Source organism: Athene noctua, chromosome 1 (assembly GCF_965140245.1).
Source record: "Athene noctua chromosome 1, bAthNoc1.hap1.1, whole genome shotgun sequence".
Lineage (NCBI taxonomy): Eukaryota > Metazoa > Chordata > Aves > Strigiformes > Strigidae > Athene > Athene noctua.
The window spans coordinates 95,938,695-95,959,671 of NC_134037.1; the positions used below are offsets into that span (position 1 = coordinate 95,938,695).

Here is a 20,977-nt window from a genome sequence, read left to right on the forward strand (position 1 = left end):
TCAATTAAAAAAATCACACTAACTTGCACCATTAACATTACCAGAATAACACTGTGGAAAGTTAAAATATTTCAAAAGAAAGAAAAAGAATATGTAATTCTTCTAAAATAATGCTCTGTTTTTAAAAATCATTATTATTTGCCAGTCAAGATTCAAGGTTAATTTGTCAAGAGTAACAAATTAAATAAACTCTAGTTATAGATATGATCTCTATTTCCTCTCTCTTACATTACCTTTAATGTGTTTGGCATTCTTGAAAAAATAAACCGGCTCTCATTCATTGTGTCCCAAGGACTACATAGAAGCCAAAACAGATTTTAGCACCAGAAGACTGAGTCAAGTCTGAAGTAGCAGAATGTAAATCAGAAGTTATAAACGAATTCAGCCTGCCAATTCTAGGAAACAGCATAATCTTCAGTGTATTTTTAGATATATTTATAGAATTTCATCTTTACAAATTAGAACAAGAACAGACCAACCAAGTCTATGGACAAACACTATGGACAAAATCAAAAGAAAAAACCAAAAGCAACAATGAAAATCCCCATGAATACCAGCAAAAGAAATGACTGCATCCCTCACATTTTTTCAGGTTTCCATGTAAAAATTACCAGAACTCTTTCTAAAATAAATACACCATTTGACAACGTTGTAGATATTCTGGGAGTTCTTGCAGTATTCCGAAGTATTAAGCAAAGGTAAAAAAATAAACTGACAATGTGATGCAGATGCAACTTGAAGTAACGAACAGATCTGAATTAATAGAACTTTTTCTTTTTTTCCCTAGTGTTTTATCTGCTCAAAGATTGTGAAAAAAAATGAAACATCCTCCTATGAATTTATACAATGGCAAGGTTTGCAGGTTTACAAATTAAAAAAAAAAAAAGCTACTTCCAATTAATTTCCAGAGATGTTCACAGAATAAATCCAGGAGACAATAAGGAGAAGGGGGAAAAAGAAGAGAAGATAATAAGAGGAAAAAAAAGGAATACTGACTGTATGCTTTCTTTTTCCTAACATGTATTAGACAAGGTAGATCTGCTTACTAGGTGATTCAGAAACAAAGAACAATATAACTCTACAAGATAAATACCATTTTCCTTCTCATATTCCTGACTCAAACAGTATTATATTTATCTCTATAAATAACCATAAAAATACAATTAAATATATGGAATATATGAGAGCTAGAGCACAGAATTATATAAAATAGGACTGTAAAAGATTTAAGAAATTTGTAAAGCGCATCTACAGTTACAACTCTGACACATTCTAGCCAAAACATCGTGCACAACTTGCAGTCATCCTCCTATGAGAAGAGGCAGAGTGAAAAAACCCTTTCTGTAAGTAAAGGAGAGCCAAAATGGCTTTTGGTTTTCATTCAGTTACCTTCAAGAGATGGATAATAACCTCCTTCTTAGCAATAATAATATCTTCTGAGACAGTCACCTAATCTCTGATCCTTAGTTCTCTACAAGAGGAATGCATATTAAACAGTTTTCCTCAAACCAAAGTCTGTATGCCAGCAAGAATCAAACCAGAAAAATACATAGCCCAGCACTGAACAAATCTGGGCCTAAATGTTCAAGAAGAACAAGAAAGGAAAGGGAACAAGAAATCTAGAGAACTCCCTGGCAAATCTTGCTTTAGTTACCTACTCAGAGGCATGCATATGTGGCAGAGCAAAGGTAGTATGAAATCATGAGGCAAAATAACGTCCTTTTTCTTAAGGACTTTTTTACCTCAGTCATGACAGAATAACTAAAAAAAGCATAGGAAATGAACTAATATTTGTCAGTTATTGAGGCTTAGCCCTGAGACCATATACCTAGACCTCTTTTAGATAACCAGTAAGTTCTGTTTCCTGGAAAAGCTGCTAACTATAGTTTCTTTTCAAAAAGACCTGAGCAATCAGTCCTTACATCTACTGATGACCAGCTTCTGATATTATGTAAAGGATAATGGTTAATATTTGCATACCCTCTCAAAACAGAAATTAGGAAATAAAGCTCTCCAAAGAAGGGAGTTTGGAAAATGAACTTACAAAAGAAGTGCTTGGCACAGAATACACAATATATTTGAAAAATTTCTAACTTTGTGACTGAGCTTTTCTTCTCCCAAAATATCCCAGGCTTAACATTGATTTCCCCACTACATCTATTGGCAAAAGTCAATGGGAAAATAATTTAGAAAAATCAGATGTTCATGTACGTAGGTTCTATGATATGGCTGAGAGTGCCAAGGTAACTCATAAACTGGTGGGGAGGAAAAAAGCTCAACACACTTTTGTTAAGGCTTACGATGAAAACCAGATAGGATCAATAAGAAAAAAATAATCAGTCAAGAACAATACAACCCCCCCTTCCACAGTATTTATGAACACTGCTGTTTGCAGTATGAGATTATTTTTTCCTTCTTGACATTATTTATAAAGACTAGCACTACAGCAGTACTGGACTTTATTCTTATATGAGAGATGGACTGCTGAAGAAACAAGTTCCTGTTTTGGTATTCTATTTCTTTATTATTAACTTAAAAATAAGCTTATTACAAGCCCTTTGTAAGGCATCCATCAGCAGAAAAACAATAACCCACCAACTAAAATTAAAATTAATCAACACAAAGACCTAGTAATGAAATAACAAAAAGCCTAGTAACAGATACCTCTCACTCACTGGAGCCGAAACCTGAATAAAGAAATGGTCTCTGTACTGTCATCTGAAGATCAACACCAGGAATTCTATTTCACAGTGGAAAGACTTTTATAAAAAATATTTATCCCCCAGTCTCCTCACTGCTCAGTTTAGAAAGTTGAAGTGCACTCAGCTGGATGGGAAAAAGCAAAGATGGAAACTGTTTAATTAACTGAAATTCAATGGAAACCTAATTATGGGGTTAGTTACAAACACAGAATTGAAAATTACTGAATTGCTTACAAGTCACACTTAATTGCTTCAGCAGAAATATGCAGCATGCATCTTTATTTCAGAATTTGATACTCTTTAATGTAAGATGGTCAATTTAAGTTATTCAAATCTGAGGGTTTTTTGTTACACTGAGTTACATCAGAAAAGGCCACATTAATCTGAAATAGAAGTACCTCCCCACAAGATACTTGCACTGAAAGTACTAAACTAACATTAAAGAACCCTAGAAGTACAATTTAGAAATGCTAAAATCCCCAGTTCTGTGTGGAAACAAATATTAAACGAACAGTCTTTTATTTGTTGTAGTTAATACCATTATCAAGCTGGCTGCTGCATTCTTCATTAGTTTTAGCATACTAAGGCTCTCAATAATGTTTTCATGCAGAATTTGTGCTAATCAAATCTGGAGCATCGATAATCATAGCTAATTTCACATGACAGGAAAAAAATATTTAAAATCAGTGTCAGATGAAGATTCTTCTAACTTCTGGAGATCCAAAATTGTTCCTTTTTTTTCCTTTTCTCTTGTATGTTGTTAGATAAAGGAAGTTATAGACCATTAAATATTTATTATTTAATCTAGTTACATTAGATGAAGCCTAAAAAGGTATTTTCCATATGTCTCCATTCTTCCTTTTAGGACCATGAGGTTCTACCCTAAGAACAGCACGACTAACTTACACTAAGAAGAGCAAGGGCGTTCTGAAGCTTATTGCCAGAACCCTGCTGTATCAGGAAGAATAGTTTTCCCAACAGAAATTCCCCGAAGGAGGAAGAATATGAAAGTATCAAACAAAGACCCATTTTCTGTGAAAAACAACAGTAAATATTGTGTTTTCTTTCTCAGTACTCATCAGAAAAAAAAAAGAAAAACAAAACATGAGTAAAAAATTCCATGCACACAAAAAATCATGTTCTAAGTCAATGCCAGGGGAACAGTATCATACCATTTATGAGATTAATTTAAAACTCATTTTGATAGTGGTCTTATACATATTAACATAGTACAAAAAGAAGGTATTATGGTGCTGATCCAGGTGAGTTTGAATCACAACACCAGACCCTGAAAACACAAGCTGTGTCAAGCACAAGTCTGTTCTTATGCTGACACTGGGAAGAAAACTCACAGTAAAGCAGTCATAAATAGTTGGGATGGAAATGTGTTAAACTAACAGTGCTCTCTGGTTAGTGACTGTGAGTCAGTCCCAGATTCTTGGTCTAGCATTTACAGTCTTTATAGTTCTTTCACAAATAATGTAAACATACTGTGCTGCAGCTTACAGACATTTTACATTACCAACTTCATTTCTCTTCTGTTACTTTTTACCCTTCAGGAATTCTTTTTTAACAAAGCCTGCTTACCATTTAGACCACACATCAATCACAGAAGCTTTCTATCCACATTACTTTAGATTCCATGCAATTTTTCTGATAGCCCAACTCCAGAGTGAATAGATGAGCACTGTGCTACTTCAGTTTTGCCTGATCATTAAAATAACAGACTTCCATCATTTTAAAAAAAATTCACTTCTGAATCAGTCATATGTTTGCACGACCCAGGATGCAAATTACACAGCTGAAATGCATCAGAAAAGGACTCCTAGCCAACTGAGAGTATGTTTTTAAGGTTTAGGGCTCTCAATAGCATGCAGGATGCATGGTCTCAAAACACAGATTTGGAAGGACTCATTTTGACCTTGCTTTATGTGCCATGATTCATTTCTGGGAGAGCTTGCCTTTTAACCCCTGATCACTGACACTGTATATTATGTATCAAAATTAAGTTTGCTTAAAGAATAATTAATTTTGTGTGTCAGCTGTGAACTCTGTGACAAGCCAAAATGGAAATCCAAGTTTATGAAAAACAGGCTGCAAACAAAGAAGCTACTGAAACACTTGAGGTAGTCAGAGAGTTTACAGAAGTTTGCTTACCTACTTTTGCAATAGCTTTCCTATTGGTAACATAGTCCATATAATTTTTTTTCTTTATATATTACTTTTGAAAATTATCTTTTAAGTTTAATAATGATATTTGTGTTATTAAAAAAAAGTAACCCCACATCTCCATATATTTATGAATCCATTTACTTAAATGTGCATGATAATTGAAGAAGAATTGCCATTATATTTCATAAGAGCTAATTATATAAGTTAGCTTCAGGTGTGTGTGCATCAATATGGGAACACCATGGAGATTCTAAGCAGCAAATTTTATCAATAATGTTATGGAGAACCGAAGAAAAAAGGGAAGTTATTTCCAGGCATTGTTGCTAACAGCATGACGAAGAAGATAAAGTACACAGAATGCATCTGAGCATGCACTGAGAAGAGCTGTAATACATTGCTGATGTGTAGTGGACATGACAGCAATTGCCTAACATAATCTACATGTATAGAGGATAATGCTATGTTCTGTATCCAGAAATAACTGCTTGACCTCTAATTTAACAAAAGTGAGTTAACTTTTTTTTTTTTAATTAACTAGTAATAATTAAGGTAAATAAATAGTGGAACTGGTTACCTAAACCTTTGTATAGTTCCCTCAGTAGATATTTGTAAGAATAGCTTTATTAACATAGCCCTGGAATAGGCTGCATTGATTTGGTGCAATCTTAGAGCAGAGAAGTAAGATCAATAAGTCCTTGAGTGTCTTTCTACACTCTGGAAGATCTTTACACTTTTTTCACTTTAAATATCTATACAGTGCTCTAACAACTGAAAAAAAAGACAGTAAAGACAAAGACCCCCTTTTGGCTACTGATTGCAATGAAATGAAAAAGTCTAAACATAATACAGTTCCTAGTGAAGTGCTTACATGTACATGTGTGTGGAAGTCAAGCAATAGTAAAATTGCACACTATAAATTCATTGTGAGGTTGGGTTTCATCCTCTAAACTGAAAATGCGTTCTAAACCAGCCTGTAAATAATGGTATTGAATTATACTAGCAACTGTGTTTTAAGAAACAAAATTATGGGTGAAACTAAAGTAATTGCTGTAAGTTGAAGAACTTCTGCTTTTTTTGTTTGTTTGTTTTAGGAAAGCTTTTGAAACTAAAGGCTAGGTTCTGAGGTACCACTTATTCTTCAGGAGTCATTCTTAATGGCAAAGTCAGTCAGACAGATGGAGACTCAACTGACACTTCTGGCAGACATTCCTCCAGCTAGCCACTACAAAATAACTGTGAGGGGGGAAAAAAAGAAAAAAATCCAAACACAATATTCTTGATGAAGTGAAACAGAAGTAGGTCTGCATGAACTCTGATAAAATATGTAAATCTTTATTTCATTGCAGGCTTCCTCCCAAATTACACATTTAAAAAAAAAAAAAAAAACAACCAACAAACAACTTTGGGGGTAATTTTCTAATATTTTAAATTTCTTGTATTCATAGTAGATTATTCAAAGACAAAGAATAGTCCACAAATGATGGAACTGTTTCATATAGCCAGGTAATAGAAAACTGAATGAGAATAAGGAAATGTAAACCTAATGTCCATAGACATTTCACTTCCTTTGTTTGTACCTCAATTTGTGCATCCATGTAACAGGCAATTACATCAAGTTATCTAAGAGATTCACAGAATATTAGGTTATGAGAACTATGTAGATACTCTAGAAATCATGCACTAATCCAGAATTTTTAATCCAATGACATTATATATATGGGGACTGATCCTGCAAGATGTTAACTAAACTCTTAGAAGTTTCAGGTAATGAATTGGAAGGCCTCAGAAACATCACTGGAAATAATCTGAAATCAAAGTACCTACAAGACTAAATTATTCTTGAAAACAAATGCTTCAGATTTGCAAAATTTTATCACTGCTGTAATTTGAAGCTCTTAAAGATGATTTTGGAGATTTCTATTATATATTAAAGTTTGAAAAACTTTTGGACTTTGAGTTGGTATGATGAAGTGAATCCTATGATACTTCCAGAAGCAAATATTATGATTTTTAAATTTTCAAGCCTCTCAAGCCTGCATAGATAGAAATCCTCTTAAATGGTGAAAAGAAAAAGCTTATAAGATTTGAATAATGTTATCAACACAGTAATGTTCCTGAAAAGGAAGTCATGATATCTCACAAAACAAAATACAACCCCAAACCAAAGAGCCACAGACATAGCAAAAATTTGAAGTTCTCATATTTAGAAATGTAAAAAGAACAGATGAAAATAGAGAGCACAGCAATCTGGCCAATGATTTACATGTATAGAGATAAACTGATTTTCATATATATTGAATCTTGGCTGTATTTATTGGTCTAGTATGAACATGTTTGCTAGACCAAATGGTCTTTCCTAACATTCTATTCCTAATTATCTAGTATTTTCAGCAGGGTCCAAATGATTATAAAATAACTGATAATAGAGCTAAAGCACACTCTTCCCTATTGATAACGAGTAGAATCAGATTTTTGAAATACCATATATTTTGTTAATATTACAGGCAACAATTAGTATTTCTTTGGATTGGCTTCTTTACATAGCCAATAGGCTGGCATCCAAAGAGATTACCTCAATTCAAACTGGCATGGAACATTCAGATTTTTGTTTCAGTTGAATCAGGTTCAGTTATTTGAGGGGAAAAAATTTGAAAATAGGGCTTCTAATTTTGTAAAGCAATCAAACATTATCAAACTGATAAATGATTACCATTAAACACTTGTACTGCACAGTAGAGAAGCTTACATCTTCTATTACAGATATAATCCCTCCCTTTTTTTTTTATTAGACATATGGGCAAAGCCATTTTTGCCACCTCCTTATGTGAGGAGATGCTTCTGAATTAGATGGCTACAATGTGGTGAACAGATGTAAACAGTTTCCACACAGTTGAAAATTATTCATTCCAATGATGAAAGGTACACAGATCTAAATCTTTGTATCAGTAAGTCGAGGGGAGATTTAGCATGGACTATAAAAAGACCAAGACTGGCTTATACAGGGAAAAAAATGCCTATACTAATACTATACATGCAAATTTTTTGCGAAGAAGAAACCTGTCAAGTAGCCTGCTGACTAGATGATTTCATTCTTTAACAACAATTTATAATAACAAACCAAAAGCACATAAAGAAAAACTACTCACTGCCAGCTAATATTTGTGGCCATAACAGTAGTCATATTCTAATCTCTAGATAATATCTAAAAGTAGCAAGAGAAAACTAAGCTTCAGTTTACCTAAACTTGAAAAATATAAATATGAGGAAAAGGCAGAAAGAAATTGATACAAAAAGAATGAACCTAGGACAAGCATAAAAACTACCCAAAGAACTCAAAAGGACTCGTACAGATGCATACTGATACATTCCTAAGTATAGAAGAGGTAGTTTTGAAAAAATTGTGAAAAATGTTACTTACAGGTTGTTAATTAGATGTAAAGGCTCAGAAGAAAGAGATCTGCAAAAAGCATTTAAAGTGCCAACAGATGCAAACAGGTATTTAGTTGTATGTTCAGAAGCAACTCAGCTGACCAAGCATTTAACAAATTTCAGTGAGATTCAAAAATCTCCTATGATCTGACACTTTTGAACATACATGTTTGGAAATTGGCTCCAAGATTTTTTCAAACATCTTAATAATTAAATTCAGCTATGCACTCTTTCCATACACCTCATCAATATGAGTTACACTATATTTCAGTACTTTTCTTGAAACCATGTTACATTAGATGACTGGTGTAGTTTTGAACATTAGAAAACAGGACATAGTATGCAGTCTCTTCTTTTTTTCTTATCCCCATGGTAAAACAACAAACTTGCTAATCTTTGAAAAGACTTTTAAAATATCTCTCGGTAGTTTCAATGTAAAAGGTGATCAGTTTAAATAATTCTTTTTCTATTTTCAGTGACCTCGGAACAAAATAGCAAGATCAAATAAAAGTATTTACATTTTAAGCATCCAGTTTAGGTACCTGCATTAGTAATCTGAACTTTCCATGCCGCCACTAAAGATTTTATAATATGTAAGAAAAAATGCCCTCTAGAGGTTGATTTAATAGCATTCTAAACCAGGCGTCTAAGCTAGAAGTTAATGTGAAACATTTTAAGACTACTGTATAGTTAAAGTAGCTTCTTTTCTCTTGAATATTGCCTACAGAGCTTATCTCAGCCAGTCTGCTAACTTCTACACAAATCTGTCTGCAAAGCTGTGTTGACATAAGGCAAGGTAATATGCTTCCATTTCTTCCACCTTGCAACAGAAATTGAACACTGACATCAGCAAATAAGAACATTTGCTCTGCTTTGTAAATGAAACCATTTGTTTGACAGCTTAAGGATGAGTAACTGTTAAAGCTCTATATTGTACAACAGTGCAATATTGTTAATACCGTGATAGCATACAGATGTCACAATGTTGAAACAGAAAAATGAAAGACAGAAAGAAATAATGAGAAATCCAGGACTTGAGCAAGATGAACAATATATGGCTGTTGAAGTAAAAAATAGAAGTATCTGTAATAACATATGTATCTGAAAAAAATAAGGTAAAGTTATTAATAAATTAAAGTGCTAAGCCAGTACTTCCGGTCCTGTTCCTAGAGAATTCCAACTGGCAAAAGCTCTGGAAGCGTGGGTGCTCTGGAACACAGGACCTTGATTTGAAATCCTGACTTTCTGGGCACACATTGTAAATTGCTAGTGAACTCATTTATAAGAACAACAACAAAAAAGAATCCCAAATGGCTCAAACAAAAAGGACTCTCCCTTTTACTTTTGGCATGCTTCTCACCAAAAAAAAAAAAAAAAAAAAAAAAAAAAATCATCTGAAGGCCATTTAATTCTCTTCTAAAGCATAATACAGAAGTCTGCAAGAGTACAATTTCCTTCTATTTGGGATGTATGATGTTATTTTCTAGATTTAAAAAAAATAGTCTAAAGTGTTCTTTTTTTTCTTTTTAAACAAGAAACTAATTCTCCAGCTCAAAGAAATATTTAGAGATCAGCCCTTTACAGTTGAGGAAGTAGATGGTAAGATCCAAAGCAAGCAATTCAGACTTTGGAAGCATTTTATGAACTATGTTCTGAACCACTTATGTAGTCTAGCTGAATTTTTTATGCTGTGTTTTTTAAATAAACTAAATGAGAGCAGCAGAATTCATGTATGTTTACATTTATGAGAATAAAATAATAAAATATATGACATAGTAATGTAAATGCTTACCATCTAACACAGAATTCTGAAGTAGGAATTCCAGACAGCTGTAGTTTTATTCACAGGATTGTTAAATTATGTTGTATTATAATTTAGCCTTCACAAGAAAAGTCAAGAGCGTTTGTTTTTCATTTTGTTTTAAACTTAGTGAATGTCAATGTGACATTATAGTGGTTATAAGGAAAGCCTATTTGACAGATGTTATTTTTCTTCTATTAAATGAATAATAATAACAACAATAATAAAGAATAGTAAAATAAGAATTGAGAAAAAAAAAAAAGAAGAATGAACTAAAGCTTATTCACATACTAACTTGAAACATCTAGCAATTTCAACTGTGTTGAGTAGCCCACTGATTTATTTTGGAATGCCCTGAAAGGAAACAAGTGGAATGACCTCATTATTGTAAGAAATGTTTGGCATTTCTTGACTTAGTAAGTCAAGAAATATACAAAATATCATTTTAACATAATATTAATACTTATTTCCAGGGCAATCACTAACACTTATTTCCTGCAACATATGTAGAGAACAAAAACCCTATGAATTACCATAAGCATTTTATTAGACTAACAACATATTATTGGTTCTACACATGTAACACTGGACCCAGTTTCATTTTAGCATCTATCTTCTACTGAAAAGTGCCTGAGATGACTTGTGCAGAGAAAACAAAACAAATATGTACTTAGTGCATGGAGTTTTTCTTTGACATGTTTTGTACCTTTGATCATTTGTGTTCAGAATCAAAGAATACAATTTATTTAAGTTTAAGCAGACGATATCCTAACTAAGCAGAAATGTCTAAACATTATTTGAAATCCATAATGACCCTAACTATAATTTCCTCTTTGGCATATTAAAAAAGCATCAATTAAAAAGAAATTATTATTCTGTCTGGAATCCCCTATTGTATCACTCACCTAAGAACCATTCTTGGGTGTTGACTCCAAACTGCAAAAATACAGTATGTTACATTATCACCTATAACATGTTTATTTTCCTCTTTTTTCTGTCAATAATCTGACCCATAGGTCTCGCACTAAGTAATATTATTTAGGTTTCATTATAGATGCAAAACTAGATGCAAACCACAACATAGACATTTTCCAGAAATGGTAAATAATGATTTTATCAGCCCCCATCCAGGTCAGTACTTCTGTTTGGGCTAGTCACTTGTATATTTATTCTTTAATGTGAACAAACTCTCCAGATAACAAGTAGCTCCAAACTCAGATGGTCAGTCTCAATAAACAGAATTGACACAAAGATTTGCTGTTAGACTCTGACAGGGACAGAACACTTAGATGCTATCTTTTGATTTTCATAAACACTCAGGACATTCATGAACAAGAGGATGAGACATGTAAACCAGCATGGTCACAAATATTATCACAATAGGAAAGTGAGCTCAAAATGTATGTGTTCAAAATCACAGAAAGGTTGAAAACAATTCTCATTGCAGTAGTGGCTTTTTGTACTATCATTTCATTATACTCTCATTTGGACATTTAGTCCACATAGGTTGTTTACCTGTGAATACTCTGCTTGCAAGAACACATACAAATGATAAACTCATAAAACCTGACATTTGATATTTACTCCCACTTGAGCAGCTTAAAAAAAGATTGACTTATATTTCAACATTCCATTCAACTACAGCATTAATAAGCCAGTCTGACTCACGTATATGACAGTTATTCTCTAGCAGTATCTTCCACGCTCTGCTTCAAACTATGCTACCCATAAAACCCTCTTTTTTCCATTTTAAGCCTATACTAAAAATAATGACCTTTGAAGAAGGCGTCTATAAGGCATTTATGGCTGATGAAGTTAGTTGTTTGAGGTCCATCTTATTTATTATCATCTTTGGGAAAAGTATTGTATTTCAGTCAGCAGTACTCAAGTTTTGTTCTATATTTTAATTGTAGAGCATTTGTTCCAAGAAAGAATTTATTTCTGAAACAACGAACACACACGCTACATGAGCCTGAGTAAACATAAATAAATAATAAATTTAAAAAAATTAAAAATTTGTGTTGTCCTAATATAGCTGAGGTCCTCCAAAGTTATTTTGCCTTCTGGGTCTTATTACAGGGATAAACTCAATAAAATCTCCTCCCTGCATCTTTCTGGAGGAAGGGAATGCAAAATTCCCTGCCATGATCTCAGAAGAATCTGACAATGTAATGGACTATATATTGTGCTATATAGATAAAAATGAAAAACATACAATTGACATACTTTTTAGTCACACATTTCTTAAACAAGGCCTCCCAGATGTACTCTATAGTGCAACTGTATGCAGATGGTATGTTCCTAGTCTTCCTTTGCATATTTGTACTAAAAACTTTCACCAACTGTGAACTCATTTACATTTATAAGACTGCCATTCTCATAGGAAAAAGTCAGGTAGGAAATCTTAGGAGGTAAGGTCCATGTGTGGCCTAAACCCCACTAATTATTTCCAAAAACCCAGTTTCCCTGTACAAACTAAAGAGCAAACAAGACCACAGTGGAAAATTCATGTGACAGATTTTTATAATAATTTTAGGAAAGTACACCTTTCAGTTAATATATAGATCATTTAAGTATATCTGAAAAAAGTCACTGAGTCAATCATCTTCTGAAGGACTAGTTCTGTCAGGGTAAAAAGAGACTAGCTAGTAAGGGCATTTAATTTTACATGTAAAGAAAAAGAAAGATACCCCTCTGTTCTTGTTGTTTCTTTAATTTTCTTTCTATGGGTTGATTTTGTCATCTCCAGCGCTACCCTGCAATGTTTTTGGAGCATTTGACTCACATAGTTTTGGGTAGAATGATAAATAAATATTAACCCAGTAGGAACTGAGGGGACATTTCTAGTTAGAAGATTATACTGCTAAACTGTCTATGTTGAAAATTACTCAGATTAATGGTGTAAAAGAAATATATACATAATGTTATCTAGCTCCTCATCCTCAGTATGGATATAATTTACTTTCTGAAATACAATAAAACAATCAAAACCAAGAATGAATAATGGCAACAATCTACATGAGAAACTCAAGGTTCGAGGTAGAAACTTGTCCTCATGTTTCCAGAATACCCTGGATGTCAGGGGAAATTGTTAGCACTAGTAGTTTTCTTCTGGACCAGTTCCAAGAGAAATTAAAACAAGACTAAAAATTCTCACAGCTTCAATTTAGTTACCATTAATATACTAACCAAACAAAATCTCTAGGCAGTTACTACTTTCTTTATACAGATGAGGCAGAGATTAAATTCCATTTTACAGGATCAATTAATTTTTCAAAACTGGGAATTGAATTTAGTTACTGTGAACATTTAGATCTAAGTAAATATTTCTACATTATACATAGAAAGCTCTTACATGCTGTACTGATATGTTACAAAAAGCTGTAAGATGTTACAACACTTATGTGAATTAATCATCCATTTTCAATAGCATACTCAGTAAAAAAATTGACTATTTGGCTTTTAAGACATTGTCATCAGAAATGCAAGATTTCTCTTGGCCTATGTCAAACTAACACTGCAGCAGGATACTTCTCAGCACAAAGAATATTTCTTGAATTCTACTCAGATCATATATCCAGTTTTGAGAGAGACTGTTTTTTAATTCTGTACTATTATACAACATTTCTTTTTGCCTGGCATCTGACAGGCATTCCCATCCTTTGCGTTTACTTCACTTCCTTAAAGCTGAGGCTGCAAAAACACAGCCAGCAGCCTCACAGAGCTTTTAATGGAAAACTGCCATTCTAACCTGGCACCTAACTTCACTTTATTATTCACTCAGAGAAGTTTAAAACTCTGAGATGAATTTAAATATTTATGCCAACAAAGAAACTGATGAAAAGTATCACCACAAAAGAAGAAAATGAAAACAATGTAAGCCATTACTGAAGTAGCTCTTCTTGTGAAAGCTCTGATGTTCTTTGTTTGCCAGTCACCAGTGCCAGCTCATCCTTCAACTCCTGGATCTCCTTTTTCAGCTGCACAATCATCTACAAACAGAAAGGCATAAACCAAGTATCACCTACAAATTAATAGCTAGTTTATGGTTTTTGTATCAGAAGGCTGAGTTTAGGGAAATATTATACTTTTTTTTTTTTTTAAACAACATCTCTTTTTAAAAAACAGTCCAATGCCTTAAATACACCAAACACTTTTTTTTCCTTTTCCATTTATAAAACCAAAAAAAGGTTTCCAAACTCAGTAAATTTTCTGTGTTAGAAGACATGGCTGTACAGAAAGATTTAAAAAGATTATTTGTAAAAGAGAAAAATAATTTGCCATAGGAATAAAAAGAGCTTTTAGACTCATTAGTTCTGCCTGTTAGTAATGAAAACACATTTAAAATAGAACTGATATCTTTGTTAGAGAAAGGACAACTACACACTAACAGTGATTATTTTTTTTACCTTTCCTTTAGAAACAAATTCCAAAACAATTGCTTTGTATTTTAATCTTTTCTTCTTTTTCATGTAACATCCACTCATTATAATTAACAGCATGGTATAATTATAGGATGTATCACTTGCTAACAACAAACTAATAATATAAATCAACATAATGAAATTAAATTGCATTAATGAATAGCAATGACTGAGAAAGTGACTTGGAGAACTGTACTAGATTTTAAAATTCTAATAGCTCATTATTGGAGACTATACTTCTGGAAAAGGTATCTGTATAAAAAGCATATTTTACAAATCTTTAGCCTCCAAAGGCCAAATTCTACAAATCAGGAACAATATGCAAATCTGTAAGTCTAAACCATGAATGAGCAAGTTCTTGGATACTTAATGATTAATCATTTCAATGATGCATCACCTCATAAATGCTCAAATGTATCAGGAGTCGATATTTGTAGATGAATATGAATAAACTGATTCCATGTGCAAAATAAGTTTCCAAGAAAATAATATTTTCAAGGAAAAATGTATCATTCTTGATTGCATGGCCTTCTAGAAATAAGATTGTTGAAATTGATAACACGTTTTTACTGGTTGTTAAAATTCCTTCAAACATTTGTATTTCTTTTAATGTTTAAATTTAACCACGGCTTCCTAAATGTTGAATGAGCATTTTTACTTTAAAAATCAAAATACTCTAAACATACATATGATTTCTTTTATCTAAACTTATTGGCAACATAATTGTGACTATAAAGTATGAAAGGCTATCTTATAATATTTTGTTTAATAATCTATTAAGGTGGTGAATTACAGATGTTGCAAGAGTACTTCAAGAATATTGCAGGCAAAACATTTTAACCTGATTTTAGGTTGCCTTACATTGGTGCCATACTCTGATGTATTCTGTGCCAATTACTGAGTCAATAAAATAAAATTTGGGGCTGGAGTAAAAAATGGCAGAAAGCTGAACTGATAGTACCATCCCTGTTCAATGTTCAGATCTGTCAGCATGATTAACCTGAATCTGACAGCAACAGAAATATAATTTTCAGGATATGGATGAAAGATTGATTTGCAGGTATTAAGACAAACAAAAATGTCCAGAAGCATAATATTTTAATTTCTATTTTTAAATGAATGCCAAAGGAGATTAGATTTAATTCAGGCTCAACAGTTTCGTTTTCAGTTTAAACCAAATCCTTCGGTCATGAGTGAGAGAGGTTCAAAGCTGAGTTGCTTAAAATGTACAATGGGTACAAGTTCATCTTCTTAGTAAGATACAGTCAGGAAGTCTCCATTATGAAGAATAAAGTTTACATAACAGTGAGACTTAACTCAGATCTATCAAGAGTTATTATGCATGTTTTTTATAAAGCATGAATTCAACTTACAGATGATAAATACTGCAAATAAATGGCATTTGATTTTATGAAAAAAATTATAAGTCCAGCACTTTAATGAATAATCAAGTTGCACCCTGGGAATGTACTTTAGGTAGTTAAGATGGGCAACAAATTCCACAATGAGCACAGAGACATATAAAGTCTAGGTACCTGTGTTCCCCTGACTTTTCCACAAGATGGGATGGTTTTCTAACTCTCATGAGTCCACTTTTGCTTTACTTGCTAAATGATCCTGCAGAGCGAGACATACCAAACTCGTGGAGTATAGCTCCACAGGATGTAGTAAATGTTCAGGAGCCTGCATGTGTTCCACCTCAATCAAAGGCTTTTGTGGCCATGGAAGAAATGTTTTGCACGATTTGCTACTATAAAGCCTACATAGGAAAGAAAAAAAGGATGGACAGACAGAAATGAAGAAGTTGTTCAGTGCTTACTGTGTTTATTTTTTAGCCGCTCTTTTTTTTTTTTTTCCTTTTTTTTTTTTTGTGATGCTGTTACTGTTATAAATTGTTAGGAAAGAAACATAAATAAAATAATAAAAAAAGCGCAAAAAAGCAGAAAATCTGACAAGAATCTCCTATTCCCTTTGAACTTCAAGGACAAGAGAAAATAAAAGCACAATCATTAACAGTAACTGAAATATGCTAATTACCATCAAGTAACAATGAATGAAATAATCAACCATCTAATCCCCTAATTTTTAGACAATAAATGCTTCTTACATAATATAATCTAGCATTCTGCAGTTTAGTATTCAAGGGGAAAGCCTTTCCTAGCCAGCTCAGAAGGTCATATAAGAACAAAATGCATAAAAATTGTAATTGTAAATTATTCACAAGAAATTTAGAAATACAGTAATAATGTTGCCCACTAAAAAGAATGATGATGCAATTAGTATATCATAAAACATACAGGACCACTGAGATTAGCAATATTTCATTCAGATTTTATATTTTTAGAGGTGAAAAGCGCAGTTCAAATTTATAATTATGTTAAACATTGTTTTAAATATTGTCTTTATATAAACAGAATAATGTAATAGTATAATCTGAATTTATTTTACATCTGATGTCTCTGTCACAGAGACAGAGGGTGTGCTGAAATGCATCCATAGTTCTTTCTTCATTATATCCATATATGCAGCTTTGGCGTGGTCAGTGTAACCTCAGTCAAACATTTCCAAATCAGAAAACATCTTTGATATACAGTGTACAACCCAGCTGATCCAGTAGCTATCATTATCTGCAATACTATGTTGAATTAATCAATCCTTAATAGGTGTACTTAGCATTTACAAAAGAAATTTTCCAGGTAATGCAGAACATTAAATATAACAAAGGACTTTTAATACAGCAGAACTTCTCATTACAAAGCACATCTTCAAATAAATCTGGTATGTAACAAACTAGAGGCATATAAAATCTTTCAAAGGAAAGAGTAACCAAATACTAAAAGAAAAAAAAAATTAATGCATATTAAAAGAAGAAACTTGTTTATGCTTTGTGCTTTACCAATATGATTACCTCTATCCTTCTCTGCAATTCTTAAATCCCCAATCCATTCTGCAGAGCTCCTCTGCTACTCTTTGGGCTGTGAAATCAGTTTAATGCTTTAGTGTGGAAATCCTATTTCTACACCTCATTTACTTGTCTTCCTTTTTTCCTAATGGTAACTTTACAGAGTTCTTTCTAGCTAAAATGTTCCTTTGACCAATCTGTATCTGTATGTTTCTTTGCTTTCTAATACACAAACTATTTCAGTGCAGCAGCGTGCCTTCATCAAGTGACTAGTAACCTTAGATTTTTTAAGAGACATCCAACTATCTGTTACTATGATTTAGAAACTAACACCTTGTGGTTTTAACTCAGAGGGCAGCAAGTCACCATGTGGCCAGTTGTTTACTCCTCCTGCCCCCTCATGAAATAGGGGAGAGACATAGTGTAGATGGTGATAAAGCCCTCGTAGTGCGCATGAAATATATGCTGGGGAAGACCATCTGGGTTACTCCTGCATCAGGTAAAGGTAAACCCATGCGTGGGATCACTTTTGCGCAAGGACCTGGGAGCACTCGGAGGATGGAGAAGTCCAATATGTGCTTCAGGGAGATTTGATTTCGGGTGAAAATAGCCAATGAATTGAACTGCCAAATACCCCTGTTATTGCAATTGGTGCCTCAAAACATCCTCCAGCCACATCCAAAGCCTCCTGTTCTACCAACTGAGCCAACTCCACCTCATTCCTCCAGCCTTAAAGACTGCCATGACAGATGGAACTCAAAGTTATGAACTAAATGAACTCAGTAGACATTTTGGAAGGATGGCCCATAGACTGAGGGAAAGTCTGTGACACCTGGGAAAAGGGGTGGTGATTCCTTAGAATGTATTTGGAACCTGAGCATGACATCAATGGTATGGATTAAGGGGTGGAGACTGTCCTGGTTTTGGCCAGGATAGAGTTAACTTTCCTTGGGATGAGAGGGAGCACAGCTGAAGGGCTGGGTCCTAATCAACCATTGGAGCATTCCATGTCATGTGTCAAAGTTCAGAATATAGGCGGCATATACTTTCTCACACGCCTTGTTTTGCTTTTGGTTTCTGGATTGGCTGGGCGGAGTTCTTCCGGTGCAGTCAGATCACTGCTGGGGATGGGCTCTGTACCGGTCACCATTCTGTGAGCCACTACTGCATTTTTCCCATTACTACTATTATTGTTGGTTTTGCTAGTATTTTTTTTTAATTTCACCTACAAATTTCTTCTTTTTTGTCCGTCCCCTATTTCATCAGGTGGGGGGTGGAGGTAAGTAAACAACTGGCCATGTGGCTATTTGCTACCGGCTGAGTTAAAACCACAATACATCTTAGAAGATGATAATGAATGTGACTGTTGCCTCTCAGATGTCCTAAGAGTTGAGAAAGTCTGTAGAGCTTTTATAAAGGTTCATTTAATTATAACTGTGTTCAAACAGAAAAAATAAAAATAGTAGCTATTTTATAAAAAAGATTGGAGCTTGCATCTAAAAACCATTTAATGGGATGATTCAGTGTAAAATCCTCAACATCCATTTGACTGCTATTGATTATTAAAACAAGCAATCTCCTTTCCTCTGCCCCCACACAACTCTCACCAATCTGGGGTCAATTTCTTCATTAAGAACTGCTTCATTCTTAATCAGAGCAACTCGCTGTGCAAATCTGCAGGTTGATATAGATTCCTGGAAGAGAAAAAAAAAAAGAAAAAAGAAAAATTTCAGTTAGCTTTGCATCAGGTAAGTAGAACAGAATGCTAATGAAGTCATCCAACTAAGATTCTATATTTTACGGAAATAATCTATCATTTCATATTCCAAAACAACAATATTCAAGGGAAATTAGGTTAGCATATTAAAGACAGTGACATACAAAACTGTCAAGTCATAGTACATATTTTATTGACCTAGTCAATCTCCTGATCAGCTGTGTTTCAAATGAATCCCTAGTTGGCACTAAAGGATAAGAAAGCCGTACTACTCAGAAGGTAAAAATTCTTGAATTTTGAGAAAAAGAGAAGACTAATTAATAAATTTTTTTTTTTTTTTTTTTGTGTGTGTGTGAAAATGGGACTAGAGAAGTGTATGTAAAAGTCTGGGAAAAGAGATGAAGGGAAGAAAAGTGGAAGTCTGGGACAAATGAGAAACAAGCTGGGAGGCGTGGGACTAGAAGGAATTGAGGAAAACTATAATATCAGATAAAAATCTGTCAGATGAGCTAAGATGGAGTGCAGGAGGAAAGGAAGGCAGAAAAAAGATGCAAGACTGAGTTTGTGGAGGAAACTGTGACAACCAGCGTATAGTCCCATCTAGGGTACAGAATGAATTCCTCCTTTGAGATCAGCCAATACTTGCATGCCAGACCCTGCTAAAGAACTTATCTACTTAATGCATAAAAAGCCAGCAACTGTTCTCAGATCAAAGAATAAAACATCATGCAGTAGTCTTAGAAGTTTCAATATGCTTGATAAACTGTATGAGAAAATTTTCTGAGATGTGCCAGTCTGCATTTAAAATATAAGAATTTACACATAATCTCCACACTAAGAGAACTTTACTACTGTTATAGACAAATATTTCAGAATCAAAGTAATTCTGCAGTTTTCAGTCTTCCAACATATGAAAATATCAGTTTAAATATATGGTCATATATTGGACAGGACTTCTGTCTCTTTCAGTGCTTGTAGGGGTAGTATCTGAATTAAGGTTACATGATGAAAGATCTAGTGTTTACTGCCAAAGACATAATGTATACACACAGAATCTAAAAAGAGTTTTCAAGCAAAGGAAAGGAAGGCCTTACAATTAAAAGAGCTCCACCCAGTCTTAGCTGGATTCTATGTTTGCCTCTGCTGTACAGTTCCCGTGTTACGATGATCAGCTAATGGGATTTTAATTAAGTTCTATACATATATTAAGTACAAATATATGTATGATACACACACACATATATTTCCACCAGACCTCTTTGCCCGGTTCAGTGTGAAGCATATGTTAAATTAATGAGTAGCTAATGAATTCAGTCTTCAATGTTCAATATGTAAGCTGATGATATATTTATTCTATGCCATCAAAATGGTAATCAAATCTGACAGCTGCTAACTTCCTAACCACTTTTTCTGCCATGCTTATCATTACAGTATCTGAGGGCTTCACAAAAATTAATCAATTAATCCTCTAGGTACTTCTTTGCTGCAAGTGTGTGGAATGACTACACTAAACAGAAGGAAAACTGCAGTTAAAACTACCAAAAAATTTATATTTGATTATTATCATTATGAAGTCTTCTGTTCAAAACAACTTCCATTCCACTTCAGTTACAGCTATAATAATTAATATATCTACAATTCAGAATCAGCATCTTCTTTCAAGCACAAAACTAGCACAAAAAATGTGATGTAGGTGATGTGAGAAATTGTACACAAACTCTTTGGTAGAAGTAGAAACATAATCTAGTTCTCTACAGTAATATTCTGTTTGTCCTCTTCATGAGAGTGCCCTTTCTTTGAATTCTCTGCTTTTTTGCTTTCATTCCAAGA

At 33.5% G+C, this 20,977-nt stretch overlaps 1 protein-coding gene across 1 annotated transcript in view; it reads right to left on the reverse strand.

The window, feature by feature from the left end:
- KIF6 (kinesin family member 6) overlaps positions 1-20,977 on the reverse strand; it is a 173,181-nt gene that overhangs the window by 100,682 nt on the left and 51,522 nt on the right. The window contains 2 exon segments of the mRNA XM_074925875.1: positions 13,993-14,096; positions 19,038-19,124. Coding sequence (XP_074781976.1) covers positions 13,993-14,096; positions 19,038-19,124 — 191 coding nt within the window.